The sequence below is a fragment of the Moschus berezovskii genome, chromosome 2 (genome assembly GCF_049115385.1).
Source record: "Moschus berezovskii isolate FMDL1 chromosome 2, NW_MosBer_1.0, whole genome shotgun sequence".
Lineage (NCBI taxonomy): Eukaryota > Metazoa > Chordata > Mammalia > Artiodactyla > Moschidae > Moschus > Moschus berezovskii.
In genome coordinates, this window is record NC_142461.1 from 102,602,977 (window position 1) to 102,629,050 (window position 26,074).

The 26,074-nt window shown below is 41.0% G+C and overlaps 1 protein-coding gene across 6 annotated transcripts in view; it reads right to left on the bottom strand.

Annotated features, from left to right (window-relative positions):
- Positions 1 to 26,074, bottom strand: part of RBMS1 (RNA binding motif single stranded interacting protein 1) — a 228,911-nt gene that overhangs the window by 80,894 nt on the left and 121,943 nt on the right. For 4 of the 6 annotated variants that reach the window (XM_055397887.2, XM_055397892.2, XM_055397894.2 and 1 more), the window contains exon 2: positions 18,290 to 18,465. In XM_055397887.2, coding sequence (XP_055253862.1) covers positions 18,290 to 18,465 — 176 coding nt within the window. The remainder of the gene's footprint in view (positions 1 to 18,289; positions 18,466 to 26,074) is intronic. The other 2 variants (XM_055397889.2, XM_055397893.2) reach the window with 1 other exon arrangement.

The following is a 26,074-nucleotide window of genomic DNA, read 5'->3' on the forward strand; positions in this document are numbered from 1 at the left end:
GACCCTGCCTTATTAATATGTTTTGTGTAGGGATATTAAATAACCCCAAAACCAGAAACAAGCAAGGTTCAAGGTCCCTAGAAAGGCAAAGAGTAACCCTTTATCTCTCCCTTTCTTAGACCACAGAGCCGGAAGGAATCTGTCAAATAGCTTTCCTCTCACATGCCATCCCTGAAGAGTCAGTAGGCTTGTGTTGTGTAGGGAAGGATTCTGAGGCCCAGCCGGGCTCAGCAGGAAGGAGTGTTCCCGTCTTTGTATCAGAAATGCTGCCGGGAAGAGGAAATGAGACAGTGCGCTGCTGCTTACTTGCTCTATTCCTCATCTCAGTTCAATCTGCTGATGTTACCAACGAGGAACTGGAGTCTTAAAAGTGCTGGGCTACTGATTTACCATTTCTCTTTTAATTTATTTTAGCTTGCCTTACTATAAAAGCTATTTGACATATCTCAGAAATACACAAGAGATGTGACAAAACAGGCGTGAAAGATAAAATATACACAGTATGAGGAGGATAAAGTTTGTCCCTGTGGCCAGTTATGAAGCCTTCATTTCATGGCCAGTTATGAAGCCTTCATTTCACCATGGCCTTTCCCAGTGCTGGAGAATACAGATTCACTCATCATCTAGTTGCTGAGTATGAATGTGTGTGTGAGTGAGTGTGTGTGTGTGTGTGACAAAAATGCACCTCAGGAGCAGGTCCTAAGCTTGGCTGTCAAGAAAAAAAGGCCTCAAGAAGCACTCCCCATTTACTTTGCTACTGTACTTTGAATTACTGGCAATAATACATTTCAAAAGGAGATTTTTAATGAATACAGGTAAAAGTTATTAGTTCTGTCAGGGCTATCTGGAAGAAATACATATTTTTCTTTGATAATAAAAACAGTGGTCAAATTAAAAGAGAAGAAAAGAAAACAAGGCCTCTGGAGTTAAGGGAGCTGGACTCATACCTCAGCCTTCCTCTGTGCCACATAAAGAAGCATTTTAGTCATTCATTCAAAAATGTTAACTGATATTTGCTTGTAATAATTAAACAAAAATAAGCAAATTACACAGTATGGTAGAGGGTGGTATTATAACAATTAGAAAGTACAAGGAAATGGGGACTGAGATATACAATGCCAAGGTGACATAGAGGCAGATTGCAATTTTTAAAAAGGTGGCTGTGGCGGGCTTGTTGAGGTGACATCTGAGCAGTCCTGAAGGAGGTGAGGGCGTGAGTCAGGAAGGCCTGGGGAGGAGCAAGGCAGTTACGTGAGGAGGAAAAGCCATCGCAGGACTGGAAGGCGGAAGCAGCCCTGGCAGGTTTTAGAGAAACACCAAGGAGTCCATCCAGGCTGGAGTAAAGCGCTAGAGGACAATAAGCGAAGACAAGGTCAGAAAAAAACGTGTGTGGGGAGGCGGGCAGGGCAGGTAATTTAGGGTCTTGCAGCCATCCTAAGACTTGCAAATGATGAGTCAAGTGCGAAAGTCCCCAGGGGTCAGCCAGCCAGGATGACTGAACTCCCTGACTCTGGAGACAGGGCTGACCTACACATTTTGTGCAGTTGTGGGTAGGGCAGGGCACAGGGATTTGAGGAACATGCCCAGGGATGTTTGTCTTCACGGCTCACATCGGCCCATGACATGAGACACATCCTAGCAGCTGTGTCCGTGTGGCAGCAGCGCTCCTAAGGCCGTGTTCTGAGAAGGTTCAGAGAGCAAGAGCAAGACCAGGGGAGAGTGAAGGGCCATCCCATCTGCTGTATTCCGAGAGCACTTATGAAGCATCACCTCATCATTTCTCTTCAACGGGGCATTAAGATTCTTCTTCCTGCATGTTTGCTAGTGGTGGACCCACAGAGGAAACCGTGGTCTGGCAAGTATTGGAGGTCAGAAAACCACTATTTATGAACATAGACAGTCCGCGTACTTGACAGTGGTTCCTCTTACAACTGACTGGTGCAGAAGAGCTATGCACATTCAGCAGAAACTGTACTGTGAAAGATGATTTTTCATCTCTTTCTGGGCTAGCGACATGTGGGCGGATCCTATCTCGTGATATGGGACAGCAGCTGAAGCCCCAGGTCAGCTACACAATCACAAGGATAAACATCCAATACACTTACAACCATTCTGTTTCCCACTTTCAGTGCAATATTGCAACCCCATTGACTGTAGCCCACCAGGCTTTTCTTGTCCTGGGATTTCCCAGACAAGAATACTGGGATGGGATGTCATTTCCTACTCCATTACATGAGATAGTCAGTACTTTATTATAAAACAGGCTTTCTGTTAAATGATTTTGCCCAACTGTAGGCTAACATTAAGTGTTCTGAGCACATTTAAGGTAAACTGGGCTCAGCTATGATGCTAGGTAGGTTAGGTGTATCAAATGCATTTTTGACTTATTTTCAGTTTTGTTGTTATTCAGTCACTCAGTCATGTCCGATGCTTTGCGACCCCATGGACTGCAGCAGGCCAGGCTTCCCTGTACTTCACCATCTTCTAGAGCTTGATCAATCTCATGTCCATTGAGTTGGTGATGCCATCCAACCATCTGGTCCTCTGGCATCCCCTTCTCCTCCTGCCTCCAATCTTTCCCAGCATCAGGGTCTTTTCCAATGAATCAGCTCTTTACATCTTATGGCCAAAGTACTGGAGTCTCAGCTTCAGTCCTTTCAATGAACATTCAGGATTGACTTCCTTTAGGATTGACTGATTCGATCTCCTTGTAGTCCAAGGGACTCTCAAGGGTCTTCTTCAACACCACAGTTCAAAAGCATCAATTCTTTGGCACTCAGCCTTTACGGTCCAACTCACATCTGTACATGACTACTGCAAAAACCATAGCTTTGACTATACGGACCTTTGTTAGCAAAGTGATGTCTCTGCTTTTTAATACACTGTCTAGGTTTGTCATAGTTTTCTTCCAAGGAGCACATGTCTTTTAATTTCATGGGTGCAGTCACCATCTGCAGTGGTTTTGGAGCCCATGCAAGGAGATCCAACCAGTCCATTCTAAAGGAGATCAATCCTGGGTGTTCACTGGAAGGACTGATGCTAAAGCTGAAACTCCAATACTTTGGCCACCTCATGCGACGAGTTGACTCACTGGAAAAGAGTCTGATGCTGGGAGGGATTGGGGGTGGGAGGAGACGGGGACGACAGAGAATGAGATGGGTGGATGGCATCACCGACTCAATGGACATGAGTTTGAGTGAGCTCCGGGAGTTGGTGATGGACAGGGAGGCCTGGCGTGTTGTGATTCATGGGGTTGCAAAGAGTCGGACAGGACTGAGCGACTGAACTGAACTGATCAGGATATATCCCCACACTGCAAGTTGAGGATCTGTCTTAAGACAGATACAAATGAACCAAAAAGAAATAAAACCAATCCTGAAAAACTCAGAACCGATACATCATTACTGTCTACACATGCCTGGTTAAGGCTGGTGCTATCAGAACAGACATCCAAAGAGAGAATAAAGCAGAAGAGAGGGAGACAGGAAGCTGACTGTGCTATGATGACCTACTTCTGAAAGAAGAATGCTCCTTTAAGCTCAAGAGTAGAAATTTATTAGGAACTTGTAGTAGACAGAGAATGAAGCAGCTGTGTAGCCCACAGGAGGTTTACAAGTCAGAAATGAGTATTCTAAACTGTGACTTATGAAGCCACCAAAACACAGGTGAAATAAACTTCTACAGCTAAAACACATATCTAAGCAAGTTGCTGAATGTCTTCTGTCTTCAAACATTAAAAAGAGGGACCAAGGCCAAAGGGAATTCCAAGTGAGAATGGGTATAAGAAAAGTAGTTTAAAAAAGCCTTCCTTTTCCTGAAAGATGTCAATCAGGTTAAGAGCTGTTGGGAATCAGGATTTTGAGTATTTTATGATTACAATGTTTACGGACATCCAGGGAACAGTTGTGCACCCACTTATGCTATAATAGGGCCAGAAAGAAGTTTTCCTTTCCAATGGAAATGCCATTGAGTATTCAAAAATACTGAGCTCCCCAGGTGGCTCAGTGGTAAAGATCCTCCTACCATTGCAGGAAACATGAGTTTATTCCCTGGAGGAGAAAGTGGCAATCCACTCCAATATTTCTGCCTGGAAAATCCTATGGACAGAGGAGCCTGGCAGGTTGCAGTCCATGGGGTTGCAAAGAGCTGGACACAACTGAGCGACTGAGCGTGCATGCACGTATTCAAAAATACCAGCACTCCCCAGAGAGCCACTTTTGATAAGAACGACGTGGTACAAACTGACAAAAGAAGATGACCCAGTAAAGTTCTATCTACTGTGACGTTAAAAGGGGTAGTCAAATAGAGAGCATGAGAAACATTTATTTATATTTCTTTCCATAGAAGCTTGAGACTGCTGGCAGAAATGTAACTAACACCACAAGATAGAAATAGATACGTATTCAAGGTGAAGGGAAAATAAACCCTTCACAGAGTTATTACACAGACATGCAAACCAGAAAATAAAGTCCCACAGAGCTGCCAAAAGCGGATGCAAATTCGGCCTAGAACTTCCTAGCAGTCAACATAAGAAGGAAATATAACAATTATGAAACTAGTGTTCATTAGAGTAAAAGCAAGTCTAGGGCTCAGGATAAGTTCTTTTTGTTCCAGCTCTGAAGCCAGAAGGAGCTTATTCCTGTGGGTCTTCCTGAGGCCACAAGTTAGGTGCAAAGCCAGATCGGGTGACCTCACGCCTGGTGGAATTGTGCCTTGTGGAATTCTACAAGGGTAAAGGGTTCTGTGGTTACTATAGCATACTCTCTGCTGCCTTTGTAGCATCCAGGGATAAAATCCACACTCCCTGGAACAGCGGTTATCAAGTTGGGTTCTAAAGAGGTACTTTCAGAGTTCAACCAATTTTCTCTTAAATTCCCTAGTCTTCAAATACAAACAAATCAACAACATTTCCCACCCCGCCCCCCAAAAAGAAAACAAGCCAAAAAACCCAAATAGGAAATGCAAGCAAATACATAACACAACACATTTTAACAGTGATAACCATGCTCATATTAAGTCTCTTTAAGGGCAGATGCTGGGTCAACGTGCATCCTGCCATCTCTTCTTATACATTTGAACTTCTTAAAAATGAGTCACTGATTAGGAAAGTTATAATTCTGTGTTGGTATTCTGGAAATTCAAGCCTGAACATGTCCATTCATATAAAATAATACAAACAACCTACACATACATCACCTTCAAACAAATGACAGGCCAGGAGCAGGTACAACTAGTTGGTGTACGCCCTCATCATGACCTAATAGCCAGTTGTACATTAATAAGCTGCCTACCACGCTCACTGAATCACAAGGTAATATCACTAAGACCAGTCCTGTTGCCTGAAGTGCCCCTGTTCTGACTTTTATACCTATCATGAGGCAAATGGATAGTTGCATTAGGATTCAGTGTCAAAACAAAAAACTTTTTGGTTCTTTCTAGTTTTTGGATCAGATAATTCAAGATGATACTAAGAAGATAAAATGAGAGCTTAGAAGATAGGTATCTCTGCAACTACTTATGGATGTAAGTACTTTCCCTAATACTATACTACTGAACTGGAAAACAGAAATAATCTAGATGTTAAGTTGTTAAATATTGTTCTACAACTGTCAGAAGTCTCCATCTCAAATTTTTGAGTTCATCAAAACTGCCTCATGTCACTTCCCAATGAACTTCATAAATGCTACAAATCTGCATTTATAAAATCTGCACTAAAAAAACTAGTGTGAAATATTTGTATAGGTAGTTCTGTTTCAAATTGCATTTGACTGAAGAACTTTTCTACTAAAAAATTTTAAAATGACCTCTGGCTAGGGTAGCCCTATGACAGACAGGGAGATATTGATCCCATCACCGCGCCAAGACTGGGTGGGGCCCCTCACTTTAAGCACTGAGCAGTCTTTAAATCTGATGACCTACCAGTCTAATCTAATCTGATATCAAGATAATCTAACACCATCCTCTTCTATGAGTGTCATGACAAGATTGGGAAGATCTCTGAAGAACAAAGGAATTACAAATTGTGCTGGTAATTTTTCATAAATCTGATTTCTCCCAACAGCTTTTGACAAGAGCTGCAGTGGAAAGAACAAAGTTAAGTTCTTTGGCAAGAAATTGAAGAGTAGATATTTCATACTCATGATAAGGGCAGAGATGAGGACAGAGTTTCATTCACTCATGAAAAGTAAAGAGAGAAATCAAGATAGGTGGGTGACTGGGGAGACAATAGGATGTATTCCCAGGACTGCCCCTTCCTGATTTTAATTCCAGAAAGGTTACTTAACCTTCTCTGAACCCCAGCATTCTCAATTGTAACAGGAAGGGACAAATCAGTAGCTTTTAACAGGGACTGAACATCAGAAACTCTTGAGAGCTTTACAAAATACATCATGTTAGCAGTGATATTCATATGTGCCAGGAAATGTGAGCATTCTATGTGTAGTAACCCATTTAGTTCCACAAGAACTCTGTTACAGGTACTATTACCCTGATTTTACAGGGGAGGAAATGGTGGCACCGAGACATTGCAAAATCTGCCCAGTCAAGCGGCAGAGATGGGTGGAAGGACCCCAAGCCCGTGCTCTTTAGTACAATTCAACGTTACACTGCCTCTCTCCATATGTATCTCTGAATCTTCTGACTCAGACTCTACTGAAGGGCCTGCACATCAAATTTTAATTCTGATGAGTTTCCTTGTTCACAGTCACTTGAACTAGAAGTGATATAAAGTTCTGTGATTCAGCTTGGAGATGAAAAAGGTGACATAAACTTTTTAATTAAATAAATACTCAAATTCTTTGGCCTCAGAAATCTCAGTCAAAATTAAATGGGTTTGGCTTTCAACAGCTACACTGTATGGTATCAAACAATAACAACAAAGATAATGAATAAAGAAATAGCAGGGAAAATTTAGCAAACAAAATGTTATCTAGCCAGTTAACTAGACGGATTGCACAGGGTTACTTAATTTGATTGACTAATGGAACAAAACTCAAGCCTAGATACATGGGCAGTAAGAATAATATTTTCATAATTTTTGGCTTAGATTTGGGGGTGAAGATGAAACATTTTGGAAAAACCCTTGGAAAGGATCAGTGCTTCTATCCAAATGGGCCAGGGGTTTCTTTTGTTTCTAGGATCACAAATAACCACCAATTTGTTCCATATTTAAATAAACAATCCTTATGCTACCAGAAAAGAGGCATCTTTGGAAAAGATGGAACTCTGCATGTAAATGCTGATCCTTTAATGTTAGTTTTTTTCACAGAGGTTCCCTCACTGACAGCCGAGTAATAGAATCAGAAAGATGGTATGGTATAAAGAGAAAATGAGATAATCAAGTGATCCTGGTCCAAAAAGCCAGTTGAACCTAGGAGGTAAGTTTAAGCCAGGTCACTGAGGGTAAAGATGGCCAGGAGGAGCAAGAGCCCATGTCCCCTGGCACAGCCCTGAACTTGGTCAGGTTTGTTTGTGTTATGAATGTACTTCCTCTCTAATTCTAGATACCCCATTTAGGGAAACTTGTCCTCCTCTCCTCCCACTCAATCCCATGGCTCTCTTACAAAATCTCTTCTCAAAAGTCTCCAGTTTGAAGCCAAATGATCCTATCAAGGGAGTTGCATAGCTCGTTATTCAACAAAAAGCAACTTAAAAAAAAAATTAAGTTCTTAAGACTGAACTATAAAAATTTATAAAAATTATGACGTTAGAGGAATATCTATATCAACAGTGGCTATATAGATGGAAAGTTTCTAATATACAGTATTCCAGCTGACAAACAGGTATAATTACTAGTCACTCTTCTGCACTAAAGTTTCTTTGGTCTGGAATTGACATATTATTTCTTTCCCCTTAATAGCCACACCAAAAGCACACAAACTCATAAAGCAAACAGGTACTCAATTTGAAATTTCCTGAACGTAGATGAGAATTTGCAGGCAAGAATAAAAGTAAGTTCTTCCCCTTGATCCTTATATCTGTTAATGGCACCAAACTCCCATAGACTCAAAATCTCACCTTCATCTGGAATCATCTTCCTCCTTGGACTTACCCTCTTTTACATGCCATCAAGGGACAATCCTGAAGGTATAGCCTACTTTCTCAGTGAAGTACAGGCCTTCTTTTGGGATTGAAGCCCCCCCATGACACGGTCCTAATGAAGACCAGACAAGGCAGAAGCCAGGCTTCAAACCTGGGCTTAAGCTGCTCACCCAGACTGAAGACTTAATCAAATGCCAAGCTTTTTTTGATGCCTCTGTGCTAAGTCACTTCAATTGTGTCCGACTCTTTGCAACCCCATGGACTGTAGCTTGACAGACTCCTCTGTCCATGGGATTTTCCAGGCAAGAATACTGGCGTGGGCTGCCACGCCCTCCTCCACGGGATCTTTCCCACCCAGGTATCAAACCCACATCTCTTATGTCTCCTGCGTTGACAGGCGGGTTCTTTACCAATAGCACGATCCAAGGACATGCAATCACGCCCTACCTTGTAAGCTCTGAGTACTTTCTATCTCTCACCTGATACACCACATTCTGGTTTATGTCTATGAGTGAAGTTTATTTTGTATGTAAGACAAGAATCTCCCTGAGGGCGGGAAATGTGTCTTATGCAGTGAAGGATCTAGCAAAATCAAAAAGCATGATGCTTAATAAATAATGGAATTCACCACTCAATTCTACTTGTTTAATCTCTCCCCAGAAGAGGTTCAGTTTGTATTTTAATCCAGTTGATACTTGCAGTAAAGTTATAAAGTTATGTTATGCCATTTTCTAAAGTACTGTTGTTTAGATTTGCTAGATGGGGATCCCTAAAAGAATGTTCTTTTCATATGCACTATGCCCCTCAGGCATCAAGCGAATGACAAACTGCATACCTTCTCTGTGCTGTGCAACCTTGGGCAGCTGCACACTAGACAGCTAACTGGGAGCGGAGTTCTGTATAACCGGCTGCATTAAAAGGGATTACTGTGTTAGATGTCAGGAAAGATGAGTTCCTCCTCTATCCTCTCGCTTTTGCCTTGAGCTTTTGATTCTACTAATCAGTCAACTGGACTTAAGGGAAGCTGATTTTTCTAACAAAACCTTGTTAAATCTGTCATGACTGAATTTATCTCTTTCTGGATCCTTAGGAAATGGGTCTTTCTATAGTCCATGGTAAACAGAGGACTGTGGGCGCTGATGAGGGGAGGATGAAGACGATGAACTGGCATTCAGAGGGCGTTTGGGGAAGCAGAAAGCACAGCGGTTCCGAGTATGGGCTCTGGAGTCAGACTGTCCAGGCTCACATCCCGGCTCCACCATCACCAGCTGAATTATCCTGAGCAGTAAGAGAAGGAAATCTCTCTCCACTCCATCTTTAAAATAGGGATGACAGTCAGACAGAGACAGATATCAGATGATTACTTATAAGTGGAATCTAAAAAAAAAAATGATATAAAAGAATGTATTTACAAAACAGAAACAAACTCACGGACATAGAAAACAAGCTTATGGTTACCAAAGGGGAAAGTGAGGGGGAGGGATAAACTGGGAATTTAGAATTAACAAGTACATCCTAACATATATAAAACAGATAAGCAAGGTCTTACTGCATTGCACAGGGAACTATATTCAGTATCTTGTAATAACCTACAATGGAAAACAATCTGAAAAAACAATATGCATATTCAAATTTAAAATAATTTAAATATTAAAGTTTTATTAATTAAAAATTAATTTTAATCCATTAAAATTAATTTGCTAAAAATTAGTTGAAAAAATAGGGATAACAGTACCGCTCATAACGTTGTTCTTAGGATTAAATAATAAAACACCTGGCGTACTTACTGGCACAAAGGACATATCTGAAAAGGTTAGCTGCTGCCATTATTGAGGTGTTTACATATTTACAGAAATTGTTCACATATATTTATTATAAAATGCCGATGAGGAAAGATGAGGGAGAGGTTGTAAATTTCTTATATTCACGGTAACCCAATAAGGAAATTCTAAGTCAAACTAAGCATAACTGCCAAATAAAGACTTAATGCTTTTATTCTTGATGACACTACCTTCACCTTTATATAATAATTAAACACTCCCGAGCTGCTGCCAGAGAAGATGCCACAGAAATGCAAGGTTTATACAGAGGAACAGGGAATGGACAAACATACAGTAAACTCCATCTGCTCTTACAGAGAAGGAGAGGATGCTCTGGTAAAAATTCATGTGGCATAGCCTTTATCTTCAGGGCTGGTTTGCCAATTAACTTCTGCTAAGGTTGGTGATGGAGAGGGAGGCCTGGCGTGCTGTGATTCATGGGGTCGCGGAGAGTCGGACACGACTGAGCGACTGAACTGAACTGAACTGAAGGCTAACATTGAAACTGATTTGCTATTAGCACGTGCAGCATCTGGGTAATACAGGGGAGAAGGCTCTTAATTATGCCCAGGAACAATAAAAAGAAATCCTTAAGAAAAAAGCCAAATGACAGTAAGGAGGGTTGGCTAGATCTCCACATATCCATGCCAACCAGCAGATATCACACAGAGGATAAATTAGAAAACAGACATAATTGAGATTTTTCTGCCAAAGTATCAAATGCATGTATACATCAGGTATGGGGTAATACCTAAAGCTTGAGGTTTCAACTGCTTGTGATGACAATGAATGTTGCTGACCTGTAGTAATTTTCAATTTTGCGGTAGTATGTATTTGAATCATGGGCACTCCTAGACAGAGGGAAGTGAGTCATGTTGCCAGTGAAGAAGCGTAGCCCGTGACCCAAGGTCCATATTTCAAGAGGGTTTTGCTCTAATTGTGGAGCAGCAACTCTCAAGAAGGGATTCAATACTGTGTCATTTTTGAAAATTGCCCACTCCCTTTAAAAAAAGTCAACTGACATTTCTAATGATAAAAGGGAAGAAAAAGCAGAGAGCTGTAGGAAAGAGATGGTTCTCTAATAGAAAGCAGGTATTTGTGGGGGATTTTTTTTTTGATGCTGAAATTATGTCTGTGAAATTCTGGGATTTCCAAAAGTCTTCAGATTATATCTTAGCGTATCAAAGATCTATTGTACATAAAGTATTTCTTAAAAGTGCCAAAATTCTTTCATACTAAGAAGGAGAATGAAGCAATTAACATGAACAAGAAAAAAATTCTATATGCTTATCCAAGAGATGAATAGGAGATTTAGTTAAATACACACTGTTCTTCCGAAACTCTGAAATCGGCTGTGACTTCCATTTTTAGAAGAAAAGATCACAAGATGAAATATATCTTGCTCAGTGTCTAAAGCATCGTGTTTTTCTCTTTGACTACACATATCCTTATTAGAATATTGTCCACGAAGAAAGAGTTAAATTACAATTAGTGACTCAATATTTTGATGCAATAGATTGGGATGCCTTTTTAAAAGGGTGACATAAAGTCTGAAAACACATCCTAGATCACATTTTTCGGAAAATGCTCAATTTTCTTGGTCTAATTCCTCACTGAGTTATTAGGTGTCATCCTCTTATGCTAGGAATAATAAAAGAAACCAAGTCCCAGAAAGTATTGCTGTTAGTATTTGGAGAATCTTCTAGATCGATGAAGAAAGAATCATTGAGAGGATAAAAATCACCTGCATAAAGAACAAAAACAATTGGAACTTAAAAGAAACCCTATTATTTATTATATAAATAAAACCTGTATATGGGCAAGCAGCTACGCAATAGCAACAGAAAAATGGCATGCATTTGCTATGATTAACTGTGGCAAACATTATCTTGACTTTTAGGGTTTTTTTTTAAGTATGCCAGTCAATAACACTTTTTTTTAAGGCACACAATGAGAGAAGAACTACATTTTTTTTTTAATTACTCTATGTTCTTGCTAACTTTTCTTTTTCTGGATGCCTTTCAAAGGAAAATAAAAAATTGCCAGACATAGTTTCAGTATCTTTGTAAAACAGTTTAAAAAAAACACCTAAAAATTCAAATGGCTTTGGAATACAATACAACTCAGTATTGAAATATATTTCAGTTATCTGAGATGCAGTCAATGCCAAAGAAAAAAATGACCTCTGGGTCTTTTACTGTTGAGGCACGGGAATTCAACACACTCTCATTACCACCAAGTACCGCCACCACTACCACTAAGAAGCTGACACTACTGCAACTTGCCTAGAAACACCACTTGAAGGGTAAATTATGCTTCAAAGAGACAGATCAGCTTCTCATTTAGCCCTGCTTCAGAAGCTCTGCGCTTGTAAGATTCACAAGCCTGACTTCAGAATGATACTGAATGTAGGCAATACAATCTTTAGGTCCGTATCTTTGATGTCTGTACAGTTATCTGGATACTCCAGCATAAACCCATGTGAGGTGAGTGTGCTTCTTCTCTAAAGTAACTGTACTAAGAGCTCAGGGTATGTTCAGGCTTCTAGGACTGAGTCATTTGGGGATGACTGCATGGCCTTGGATCACCTGGCTTTAAATTTTCTCATCGATTTGAAACTGAGGGAGAATCAGATCACTTTTGGGTGATTTTTCCTACTTCATCAGAGGATGTTTGTTTTGTTTCAATTTAAGGTCTTCCCATTTCACAGAGTAAATTCCAAAGGACTTCATATATACCTGGGATTTCCGAATAGTGGGCCTGGTAGACCTATCGTTTCTTTCAGAGTTTAACTTCATATTAGGGTTAAAAGTGGATCATTTAAGCATAAAAAACTAAACTTATCTTACTAGAAAACCTTCACTTCCAAACTTACCCTGCTGCTGCTGCTGCTGCTAAGTCGCTTCAGTCGTGTCCGACTCTGTGCGACCCCACAGACGGCAGCCCACCAGGCTCCTCCGTCCCTGGGATTCTCCAGGCAAGAACACTGGAGTGGGTTGCCATTTCCTTCTCCAAAACTTACCCTACAAATAGCCTAATGATTTTGAAATAAAAGGGATGATCATTTTATTCTTGGATAGAGAAAAAAGAACACTTAGCTGATAAGACTATTTAAGAAATTTTAGTACAGAGATTGATGGAAATGTATAAAGAATTATCCCTTATTATTTCAAGTTCTCCATGTACCTAATAGTTGCCCTGACTTTTTCAGTCAGAACTTAAAATATTCTTTTAACATCAGTGTTCAACAACAAAAAAAAAAACTAGTGGTTTCACGCAAGTATTTAGTCCAGTGGGGGTTGTTTGTAGGTTGCATGAATGAAAAAAGTATGGCCACATCTGGGGAACACAGGGAGAGGCTGGAGTTTAGGGTGTGAGAGAGAATCAGTGAGTGTCTGTGCCCTTCACGTCTTCTCTCTGTTAAGTGCAACTCACATTTTCAATTTATTCACAGCTAAAACCTTACAGTCATTTAAAATCCTGCTTCAGTCCCTGGGTTTCTACCTCGAGGGTGCCCCTCTCCTCCATCTTTCATTACAGCCCCAGATGAGGTCGTGTTAACTTGACTTATGACAGCCCCTTCTCCAAGCCAACCTGTTGACGTTTGGCATAATTACCATTTTGAGAAAGAGAGAAAAAGAAAACACAGAATTGTGTTTCTCTTCTACTCCAAGGGCCAGCTTCTCCTCTGTAACTGAAGAATGAACTCCAAAAGTTTTAGCTTATTATTCAGTGGGAGGCCTGGCGTGCTGTGATTCATGGGGTCGCAGAGAGTCGGACACGACTGAGTGACTGAACTGAACTGAACTGAACAATACGCTACCAACCTGCTTCTCTTTGCTCTACACCCACTCTCCCCACTCCGGACACCGGAAGCCCTGGCTAACAAACAACTGCTAAATGACAGCTATGCACCAAGAAGTGATCTTTGTGCTTTCTTAAACATCCAAGCATGCTCACATCTCCTGGGTCCTCCCAGAGGCCTGGAGGACACTATTATTTCCACCCTGCATGAAATCTTCCTTCGTTGTGGTTTAGCATCATCTCCTCCCTGGAAGCAACCCCAATTCCCAGGCACTGGTGTTAATGAAACCGTCTTCTGACTCCTCCCAGAACACTGCACTGATTATAACGTTTCCTTTATTCTGTCTCAAATTAGGGCTGGCTGTTTACGTCTGCCTCTGTTGATCTGTCCTGCTTTTTCCGCTTTGCCTTTTTAAGAGTTACATTGTATTCAAAAGAATAAGAAAAACTTGCAGAGAACAGAAAACAAAGGGCTAGGAAATGAAAATATACTGGGTATTACAACCAGGGAATCATACTTCAAAAATATTTCCTTTTAATTAGTACTAGGCTAAAATGTTATAAGCTAAATCTAATTTCACATTTATATAAAAATCATGCTTTATTTCATTGTGAAATGAATTAAATATCTGTTGAATGAAAGGTGGGGGGGGGGACCAAATGGTTGACCAAGGACTGGTTTGGGAATGACAGCAAGGTTCTAGAAGGTAGGAAGAGTAGAAACATCTCATTTTAATTTCAATACACTGTTTTTCCTTTGGCTCAGTTGGTAAAGAATCTGCCTGCAGTGCAGGATATCTGGGTTTGATCCCTGGGTCGGGAAAATTCCCTGGAGAAGAAAACGGCAACCCCCTCCAGTAGCCTGGGAAATCCCATAGACAAAGAAGCCTGGTGGGCTATAGCCCGAGGGTGACAAGAGTCAGACACAACTTAGCAACTAAACCACTACCACCATGAAGCTGTTGATACACTGAGTTATGTAGACCCTTCCATGTGATGTCAATACCACAGCAATGTCTAGCCTCAGCCAACAGAGACCCACATATCTGCCCCCACTGCAAACCAGGAAGAACTATGCACCAAACCTTGTACCAAATATTGTTTTAAAATCTTCAGAAAAAAATAGTTTGGATACAATAAAGGACCTTACTTCATTATGACAAGGAATAAATCAGGGATGAATGGCAATGAGAATGAAACTAGTGTTTAGTGTTTACTTTCCCCCTCCCCTGGCTCCCCCAAAAAGCTCCAGGGAGAGAAGGCTGGTGGTTTTTGTCAATGTAGCCTATGGGCATTTTGTCAAATGCCCTGGCTTTCTCAGTTTTCAGGATCAGAATCTGGATCTTCTTACTTTAAGATGTAGAACTATACGTAATTAAAATGTATTCCAGAAGTTGGGATTTTGAGGATCAAGGGCTTAGTCATGGGGAGACAAATATGTGTTCAATTACAAATGAGTTTCGATGGTCCTAAAATGTGGACCAGTTCCTTTGCTTATATTACTTGATTTAGCTCGAATCACCACCTCATGATAGAAGAATCATTTGGCCCATTATACAGGCTACTGACAGAATGAGGTACTTGCTTAGCACTGTGGTAGGCAACTCTGGGGTACCAAAAATTTGCCATCTTGACTACCATGATTTTATACTGTAGGTAAGAAAGTCATGAAGATGATATGCTGTCAGCGAGGGCTGCTGAGCTGCCTTCATCAAATGCTCCTAGAAAATGGACCTACTGTTACTCTGAGTCGCCTGACTGCCATCACCAGTGTCACATCCCTGCCTGGTCCTTGAGACCAGTCTTCTTCAAGTAACCTAAACTGGTGGCCCTCCAGCACGAGCCCCCTTCCTCTCAGCCATGCAGACCTTCTCTTTACATTGTCCTGAGTCCCTCTGTAACTTGGAAGGAGGCTATTTTTCCACCATCATCTTTGTATTGACATCTGCTTTTTCACCACCATTTTTTCTAACATTATAGCATCTTTATATTCTACTCCAAACACAGCATTTTAAAAATACTTTTGGTTTATCTCTCCAGTTTTCACAACCCTCATGTCATTCTTGCCTTTAGGTTTCAAGTTTGTACATTATTGAGTCCCTATTACAAATGTTCTTAGGCATCTTTTTCCATTTATCTGTTAGATAACCCTCTAAAACATACAAGTCCTCTAGAGATTCAAATCATTTGTTTCTGTTGTTGCCCCTCCTATAATTCAGTTCATCAGGTCAATATGTAAACTATAGTGCCAAATTTTTATTTCTAATATACTTTTTCTTTTTTAGAGCTATGAGTTTACACCTATCTTTTCTGAGAAGCTTCTGAAACTTTTCTAAAAACTCTCTAATTACATCCACTGTGTTTTTTAAGCTCTAGGATGAGTCACTTTCCTATAAGAGTTCTTGTCACTTCCATGTTGCCAACTAGCTATTCTTTATTGGAAACAATCAAGTCCAGAACAGGAATGCCCTTTTTTGCTCTCTCTCTACATTCTGAGACACAAAGTTGTCAACAAGACAAATCTGGTGCTTATTAGATGCTCTGTGTTAAATGGAATGAAGCTCTCAACAGATACTGACAGAGTTCTCTATTATTATACAGAGGTCTTGCCTCTGTATAATACATAAAGAAAACTATCACCGGAGCTAACTATCAAACCTGGGGTTTCGCAAATGACAGGAGAAAGTAAGTGGCAAACTGCTATTGCTGCTATTGACAACAGCAAAGAGAATGGTGTCTACACATGCTGAGAAAATCCACATTCGTCAAAGAGGATGAATTATTCAGGACAGATGATCAAATGCTCTTCTGCAGCATCTGGGACATGATTTACCTCAGTCAAAAAAACCAAACAAAGTCCAGTTTAATTTTTTGAATACAGATTTATTGTACATAAAATGTGGTATTACTCTATTATGGTTGTTCAATTCTATCTTCTTTGTGTTAAAACTCACCTTATGTGCTTCCCAACTAGCTGAATGAAAAATCTGTCTTCTGAAATCGTTCCCCCTTCTCTTAGACCTCAAACATGTGAGGCTTATCTTCATTCTACTGTTCCCTATGAAGTCGTATTTTTAGCTCCTTAGACTTTACGGTGCTCTGTTGCTGCTGCTAAGTCGCTTCAGTCGTGTCTGACTCTGTGCGACCCCATAGACGGCAGCCCACCAGGTGCTCTATCTACCTGCAATTATGCTGCACAAACATAGGAAGATGCCAGTAAAGGCCAGCAGCAGACAAGATAGCAAAAGGCCTATTTGTGGTCTTGAACAGCTGCAACAGGGCAGGGCGCGCCTGGCAGAGTTCCTTCTGACTCTGGTCAGCAGGACAAACCCCAAGAGCCGGACTTGCTTTCAAAGTCATCCTGAGCACAGGACATTATTTCACTGCCCTGGAAGCAAAGGCTGCAGTCCAAGTCCAAAGGGGCTGATGAGAAGGGTAACATGGGAAAGGCCCAGGGAGGGTGCTGAGGGCGATGGCCTTCAAAAGGCTCTCTGGATCCTGACAAGTCATCTCTCACTGTCCCACACTCCTCTCTAAAAACACCACAGAGCAAAACCACCACCACTCCTGATGGAAAGCCAGATGTTACTTTTAGTTCCGGTTTGGAAACGCTGCCCAAGTAAGTTTTAAGATTTTTTTTTTTCCTTAAAGCAAGAAGTAATAAATTTATATTTTACCCAGGATAATGGAAATAAGATGCTATTAATCAGATGTTTAGAAATGGAAATACTTTTCAGGGAACAGGAAACATTCTTTAGTGGACATCCTTTTCCACAGTTACATAAAATTCCCTTTGTGAAGGACCATGATTGTCTTTGGGTAAATAAAAGATGCTGCTGCATGTGCAGGATTTTATAGCTTAAAGTGCTTAGAGGTTTTTTTAGTCTTTACAGTGATCCTTGCAATGTACAGTGCTTCTGGCTCCTTGGTTTAAATTAGTGCTTTCTTACTTAGTGAGTTAATGCAACTGCAGCCAAGTAGCATATTTCTATTCTATTCCTTGACAACATAAGCATAGAATGCACATTTCCTTTGGAACAAAGTGACACACATGTGTACATCTCTTCTCAGGACACCACAAGGGTGGCAGCAAGAAGAGGAATAGGAACTTGCGGAATAAGAATGTCCAGAGCCGAGGGTGAGCAACTTGAACCACAAAACTACACGTGTGAGTGAAGACAGATCACCGCTGCCCCACTGGAATGAAGTTTATACACATTTAGAGTTAGGTTAGATGCTAACTACCTTTCTGACAAACAGTAACAACTGAAGTTTCTCTTAAGGATGAGACCTATTGGCCCCCAGATGTGCTTCCACAAAAACAAAAGCACTCCTCAAATGGAACCAGCCGTGTTTTTAAATAATTCATATTCTCCTTCTCATGTGCCAACAAAGGCAAATTCTACTGAGAAAATGCTCCAATTTATTGTGTTATATAGGCACCCTGTTGATGTTAATGCTGACTGAGAAAGTGTCCAAGGACTCAAAACTTAGAAGCCCTGTCAACTGTGACCGTAATGAGGGTTCACAGATGTGTACTAAACCTCTCTTAACACACAATTTATATCACTCTGTAATATGATCAAGGAGGTATTCAGGAGCTAAGAATAAGAACCTCTACTTACGGCTGACACAGCTTCACCAGGTCCTGGTCTGTGGTGTTGGGAGGCAGTCCCCGGATATAGAGGTTCGTTTTGCTCAGCTGATCCCATCCTGAGTTGCTACTGCTACTACTGTTGTTATTACTGCTGGTGGTGCTGGGGCTGGGAGGGGCCATAGGATGGGCTGGGACCAGAGACTGCTGGAAAACAAAGACCACAGCATTAGAATGCTCCATGGACCTGCATTCAGCACCATTCAGAGGCTGCATTATCTGCAAACCAAGATATATATACGGATTATCTTCAGCTACTTTACTACATATATTTTAATTTACATCTTAAAAAAGATCTGTTCATTCTGCAAAAGCATTCTCTCCTTCAACATGAAATTAATAACAGGACAGCTCAGTAAACTATTCTCTACATGCCCTTGAAATAAGACTAAAATTTTATAAGATTTTCTTCACATACTTTAAGGAATACATTCAAGACTCAAAGTGAACTCACATAAAGTTATGCAATAATACTGTAATACACAGTCATTCAGAAATCACTGGACTTTCGAAAAGGTTTTCAAAAATCTTTCAAGCTGAAAAACACTTGATTGAAAGTTGCTGACAATTTTATTGAGATGATTCTTAGCGATTAAAAAAGAAAAAAAGATTACTCTTCAAGTGTCAGAAAGTTAAAGAGTTCAGTCAAGATGCTCAAATAACGAAGACTTCACCTCGTTCTAAGACAGGCCCATGGCTTCTTTGAGACATCTGGATAAGATTCACAGGTCAGCTGCCTTTCGCTCTGGCTAACCTTGTGAAATTTAACCCCTGTGAGAATGGTGCAGAAGCTGGAAATTCCCAGGCCTGGCAGCAACCAACGTAACTTCTGAAAGCCTGCAAGCCAGGGCTCAGTGTGGTTTTAGCCACCTAGGAAGACTGTCTGAAAATGTACTCACACCAGATAATTGTTAACCAATTGAAAGAAACCACAGTTCTCCATCCCTGTGCCACACACATGACCTTTGAGGAAGTGAAATGGTTTAGTGTGAGATGCAAGTGAGCACACCCTAAAGTGTTCTCACAGCAAATGCTCTGCAATTTCACACCAGGATAGGAAGTTTTTCACTTCACACCTTCTAAATAATAAATAAGACTAACCAACATGGTCCTAATAAAGGATATCACTGACACTAAACAACAGTTTGAAGATGTAAAATTAGTTACTGGACATGGATCAAAAATGTCAAACCTTAGGACTTTTACTACCACAAACAAGAAAATAAGGCATATCTAAGACACAACTCAATTCCACTTTATAGAGTTCAAAAAGCAGACCTCTGGAAATACATACAACCCTGCTCACCTTGTTGGCTATCTCAATGCCCCAGGATAGATTGTCCAGGTTTGCACCATGTTTCTGCCTTGGCCACAGTATCCTGGGGCACGGGGCTCCTCGTGGATCTAGACATGAAACATATACTATGCAGATTTTTCTTCTCACTCCCCAGGGTCCTTGCTAAAATCACAGCCCAAACACCACTTTATCTCAAGGGATTGTTTTTCAAAAAGGAGTGTTGCCTTAAGGGTTAACAATAGTCAATGTATTAACGAAGGCTGAACTTGAACCAGGAACATCAGCAATGCTTAACCCCAATGAAACCTGCCTGAGACCATATCCTATCAAATCTATTTGATTTATGCCCTTAATAAGCAGGTGAATGCAAACCCTTTCCTGTCATCCCTTGTGTTTCCCTAAGAGGTAAAAATTGCTTTCCAGGTATAAACTAAGCCTTGTCTCTTGCACTGTCACCAATGGCATGCACCGCAGACCCCTATACGGGCCACGAAGAGGTCTGTGTTCCTTCTCCAATGTCATTCAATGTAACTGCTGGCTGATACCTGCAATCAGCCAGGTGCCCCCTCTTTCTTCAGTGAAGAGCAGAGGGGCTGGGATGTAACCTACACATCTGCCTCCCTGTCCCTAGCTTTCGCTTTACACAAAGAACTGACAGCTGTAGATGATTAGGCAAGACTGAAATTTTTCTTAAATCACTTCTGATTAATGTCCAAGAACCTGGTCCTTGCCACAAACGCACTGTTTTTCCCGGTAAGACCTGGTGTGTCCAGTGCGGCAGTCGGGGAAGGAAACATGCTCACCTGGGTAAGCCTTGCAGGGGTCTGACAGAAGCTGTGGATTTCGGGTCAATGTCCACCTCTCAGGGGGATGCCATGCAAAGCCAGTGAACCGTCAGGTGTTTGAAAGACTGAATTCCAAGTTGGCCTTGGCTCTTACCTCTGTTTTTCTCTGGGGTGGAAAGTAGAGTGCCAGGCATGGACTTCCTATCATTAGAAGAAACACCTGAGGGCATGATTTATCAGGAGATTTTTTGGACATGAAGGAGTAGGCTTTTATTCACGTATTTGGCTGATTTACATAGCTGATCTAAAATATCTTTGACAGGCCTCCCTATTTATGACAGCAATATTTTCCTACTCTGGGAAGTAGGTGGGGAGCAAACACCCTCTGTCCCTCCCCACTTACTCTTCAACTTACTCTCTGGGGGAAAGAAATCTCCTAGTATTCCGATCCCAGGTGGGAGAAGGGGGTTCCTGAATGCATCTCAAGGAGGATGACTGGTCTCTGGTGAATCCTGGTGACCAAGTTTAAATTCAAATGTATCCTAATAGCAACTGTCACAAATGGCTGATGACTAAAGAGAAGAAGCATTAAATTAGTCCAGGTTGTCAATTTTCTATTTTCTGGTGCAGAAAACTTTAGACCAACGACTGAGTTTTTAGAACTCATCAAAATTAAAAAGTTAAATCCTAATAAAGACTGGACACATGTTCAAAGAAGAAAATTCAAACACAATAAAGGAGTTTATTCCAAAATATTCAGAACTGGTTAATGATAACTGTAAGAGCAGGGTAATAATTACTATCATATATGGCATGTTTCATATGCACCAGATACTGTGCCATGTGTTGTATATGTATTATCTTACTTAATCCAAATGAGACAGATGCATTCTCGTTTTCGCATTGTGAAGATCAGGAAACTGAGTCTCAGGAGACAGTAAGTAATGTGTCACAGTCACACTTTTAGTAGGTGGCAGGACTGGAATTTGAACTCAGGTCTGCTGGACAAAATGTCTAAGTCCTTAATCTGTGCCCTAAATGGCATCCAAAACACTATCCATATCCTAAACGTGCTATTTGTATTACTTCAGTTTTCTGTGCTCATCCTTCCTGCAAGTTAAATGACTAAATTCCAGTTTCTCTGAAATATGATACTTAATACCATCGGTAGCTGCACTTTCAAAAAAATGTCAAAGGTGCCTTTAAGTTAATTTAACGATCAGACAAGTCAGCTTGTGTGTGTGTTTTTTTTTAAGGAAATCTTTTAAAAGGTCAGTTTTTAAAATTCTACCTTATAGATATCTTTTCACTAAAAGAATTCTGCAAACAACTTTGGAAAATTACAGCAGAATCAGAGTCATCATTTTAGGAAGGCTCCATTCAACAGAAGAATGAAACTGTCACTCCCAGATTGAAATACAAACCCTGACAAGTCTTTACCTTACTTAGGACCCTGCTGATCAATTCAAAGCAATTACGTTTTACAGTCACATGCCTCAATGGCATGAACAGCAAACTTAGGGGGAGAAAAAAGCTTGTAAGTGGATGATACTTTACCAAACTCCATTTTCATTGTTGGCTGTCCTTTTACATTCTGCCCCTCAAGACCCCTAGTTAGTGTTACTGAAGTCACTCAGTTGTGTCTGACTCTTTGCAACCCCATGGACTGTAGCCCACCAGGGTTCTTGGTCCATGGGATTTTCCAGGCATGAATACTGGAGTGGGTTGCCATTTCCTTAAGCTGCCCCCAAATTTGAAAAGACACCTCCCCTCCCCCGCCGCCAACTTTTCACCCACTGGATGAAGCGTGTAGACAATTTTCACAAATTCAACCTATTTATTGAAGGAACTGGATGGCTGAATAACCGACCATCACTAAGTGATGGCTCATCCTACAAGAGCTGAGAAGTCTATCCCAGTCTTCTCTGGCCTAATCTCACTGCTTCAGTTCAGGCAAACAATACACCTAGCAAATTGTCATCCAAGGGGAAAAACAAGCTAATTCAGTTTTCACAATAACATTTATTAATAACTGGGCTAAATTCTCATGCAGGGTTGATGGTAATAATTGGGTGGCTGTTAGCAGAGCTTCTCTGCATTCCCTGTAGGAGTGGGTGTGGCATCAGCAGGAAGAGTGCTTGTCAGCACTCAGGGAGGACTTCCTGTGTGGACCACAATCAGGGAGGACTTCCTGTGTGGACAGCTCTGATGCCTCCATCAAAGCAGGAAGACCCAGTCACCTCCTAAACTAAAAGACGCCTGGCACACAGCAACTATACATACGGTAAATCTATTTCACTCCCATCACATCACTCCTATTCCAACGCATACTAAGAAGCCTCTTCTGTATAAATGCAAGTCTAAAAGTACTTTTTTAAAAAGGGATTAGCTGTGTGTGAACTAAAAATATATTAGTAATCATGTACATTGTTGCAGATTTCTATTGAGCAAAGACAATTAAAAAAAGACTGGTCACTATAAATTCTATTGTCTTATTTCCTTCCTATTTCTAATAGGCTAAAGAATAGTGCTCTGACCAATTTTACAGTTGAAGTGGTTCTTCCCCCACCCCCACCTCCCCATTTAGTAACTTCCCTAAGAATATATTTTGAAGGGAAAGGAAATCTAGTACCTGCCTTTTAATTACCCTCAAGTCTTCTTTAAGGCTGTCATCCTTATAGTTTAAGATTATAGTCCATAATCCCTGTCTCCACCCTGCCACCCCTACACACACACACACATACACACACACACACAGGGTCAAATAGACAACCACTATCAAACAGCAAAGAGGTCCACCACTTCAACTATTTCTTTATCCAATAATCACCACAGTCATTCCTGAGAGCAGACTGAAGTCATAGACATTATCATTTCTCCAGGAAACAGTCTAATATCAAGCCTGGCATGAACGGAGTACTATACAAAGGCACTGTCTACCAGACTAGTTCCAAACACTGGTTCTTCTCTATAAACTTTCAACATGTAAAGGGAATTTAATAATTTAAGGGAACTATGGAATGGGATGGGGTGGGGTATGCGGAGCACGTGAATGCGCCAATTTTTATCACTGTCAGGGCATTTTTGTTGGTTTGTTTCCTTTTAGACATCGGAGTGGCTCCAAAAGGACTAGGAATAATAGCTGAGAAAGAAAGTTTCTGGCACAGGCAGCTGGGAAAGTACACAGCTGAGAAGTGGGAGGTGAGTTAGTGAGAGATGAGAAGCTGGTCAGGAAGCAGATGTTCTTCCGGGTGGGCCCCGAGGCGAAAGGACGGCAGGGCAGTAACTAAGAACAATGGTGCCCCTTCACACATGCAAGGTCTTACTCACCATCCATCACGTGGGAAGAAGGACAAATGAGCAGATATCAGTTAATCCCACTGGATGCCAGGATATCAAAGATTAAGATCACAAAGCTAATTAGCTAATGAACTGGCTCTCATACTGTCACTGTCCCTGGTTTGGAAACAAACTTTGTTGCCTCAAACTATGAAACTGAGCAATAGATTATTCAGTATTTTCTGCTGGATTATGTCTGTTGAAGCGAAGAGGTTCGTGTTATTATGTGAGCTAAACGTAAAAATTTCTAAGACTAAGCTTCCCTGGTGGCTCAGAGGTTAAAGCGTCTGCCTCCAATGCGGGAGACCCGGGTTCGATCCCTGGGTCGGGAAGATCCCCTGGAGAAGGAAACGGTAATCCACTCCAGTATTCTTGCCTGGAGAATCCCATGGACGGAGAAGCCTGGTAGGCTACAGTCCACGGGGTCGCATAGAGTCGGACACGACTGAGCGACGGAACAGAACAGAACAGACAGAAGATACCTATCAAATCTGATCCTTAAGTATAAAGTTGCAATCTCTACCTAGAAATCTCTTAAGTCCTAAATCTCTTTACCTAAGCATCATTCTCTTAAGCTTTGGGTAAAAAAAATAAATTTAAGACGTGCACTGAAATTTTAAAATGTACCATTCTGATAGTTGATGTGGACAATGGAGCAAGTGAATGCATGTGTGGCAGCCAGGGCAGGTGGGAAATCTCTGAATTTCCCTCTCAGTTTCGTTGTAAACTAAAACTGCTTTTTTTTTTTAAAAAAAAAAAAAAGTCTTTAAAAAAAAAATAAACATTAAGATATCAGACTGAAGGTATTAAATATAAGTTATTCACCAGAAAACTTGAGGGGCCTACGACAATGGGCTCAAAACTTCGTTACCAGACAGCACATTCATTAGGAAGGAAAAGCTTTTAACAGTGGGCTCCTGGCTGTATCTGCCCTTAACTGCATCACGTTTAATGGTGTGGCATGGTATGGTTTCTAAAAATAGTTATAGTTCAACCAAGGCAAGATCAGGGATGAGAGGGCCTGGGGCAGAAAGGTTGAAGAAGGCTTCACCAAGAGGGTAGATGGCTAAGTGAGCTGAATATTAATGGCAAGTCATTAAAAACAGAGGAAGGGCAGTACTGAAAGGGTGGGTGTGCAGGGAGAGAAGTACCAACGAAGATACAGGAAGGAAGGATCGTTCTTCACGAGAGCCAGGGAAACGACCAACCTCGGTTGGCTCAAGGGTATGCCAGAGCAGGGTGATGTCTGCAGAGGAGAAGGGACAGGGGGACAACACTAGAAAGGCAGCAAGATTACCTCGAAATCAATACAGAATATGGATATAACGTCACCCGTGACTGTTCAGCCTCACAGGGAGAAAATGATAAATGAAGAGCATAGCTTATGGAAAACATAAAGGACATTCTTCCCCCTCCTCTCTATAACAAGGTATACAGGCAGCAAAGATGACTGAATGGAAAAAAATCTGGATTCCGATCTTGTCTTGGCCAGTAACTGGAGTGTCATCTTTGGACCTCACAGTTCCTTACCTAGGAAATGAGCAGATTGGACTGGATGATTTCTAAGCTCCCCTCCACCTCCAGATTCTAAGGCTGGTTAATGCTTCTTGCTGTTTCCAGCTAAGGCATATCATGAGCAAACTCAGCCAGGTTCCTGGTACTCTTATTGACCTGTGCCACTAGCTGAGAAATGGAGTAAGAGGTTGAATTAGCAAACCTGAGAAGCTACAGGTGCAGCTAAAACACAGACAGGAGTCGCACTGTGGTCCCAACTCCCTACATCACTCAGACCAAGCACAGAGTCCTATTGGTCACAGATGTTTTCATGAAATACTATAAACATGGAAGCTATACTAAAATTAAAACCAAAGTTTAAAGAAACATTTTAAAAGTTTTTTAAATATAATATTCAGAGTTCTTGGAGCCAGGGTGGTCTTACGGTGAAAATATTATAGCTGAAATTGCCTTAATAATGTCGACCTACTGAGACTTTATGTTGGTTAATAGCCTCATATCTCTTTGTTTCAATAGGTAATTAGTAAAAAGCTGCATTTCACATTCTATTTAATCTCATATATAAAAAGGACCGTGTAATAACTCCAAAATCACCCTAAAAGAGTGTTCCTAACAACCAGCTATGTTCCACATGATAAACAAAAAATCCTGCCAAACTGCAGGTACAAAACGGATTACTCTTCTGGATTCTGAAAGCAGGTGCATGGAGTATTTTTATTCTCATTCTGGGTCTCAAATGAAGAATTTTCAAATCCACACCCATTATGCGACACAGAGCCCTGTGAAGGGACAAGAACAGACTCCTTCTTTTTAATCAAAA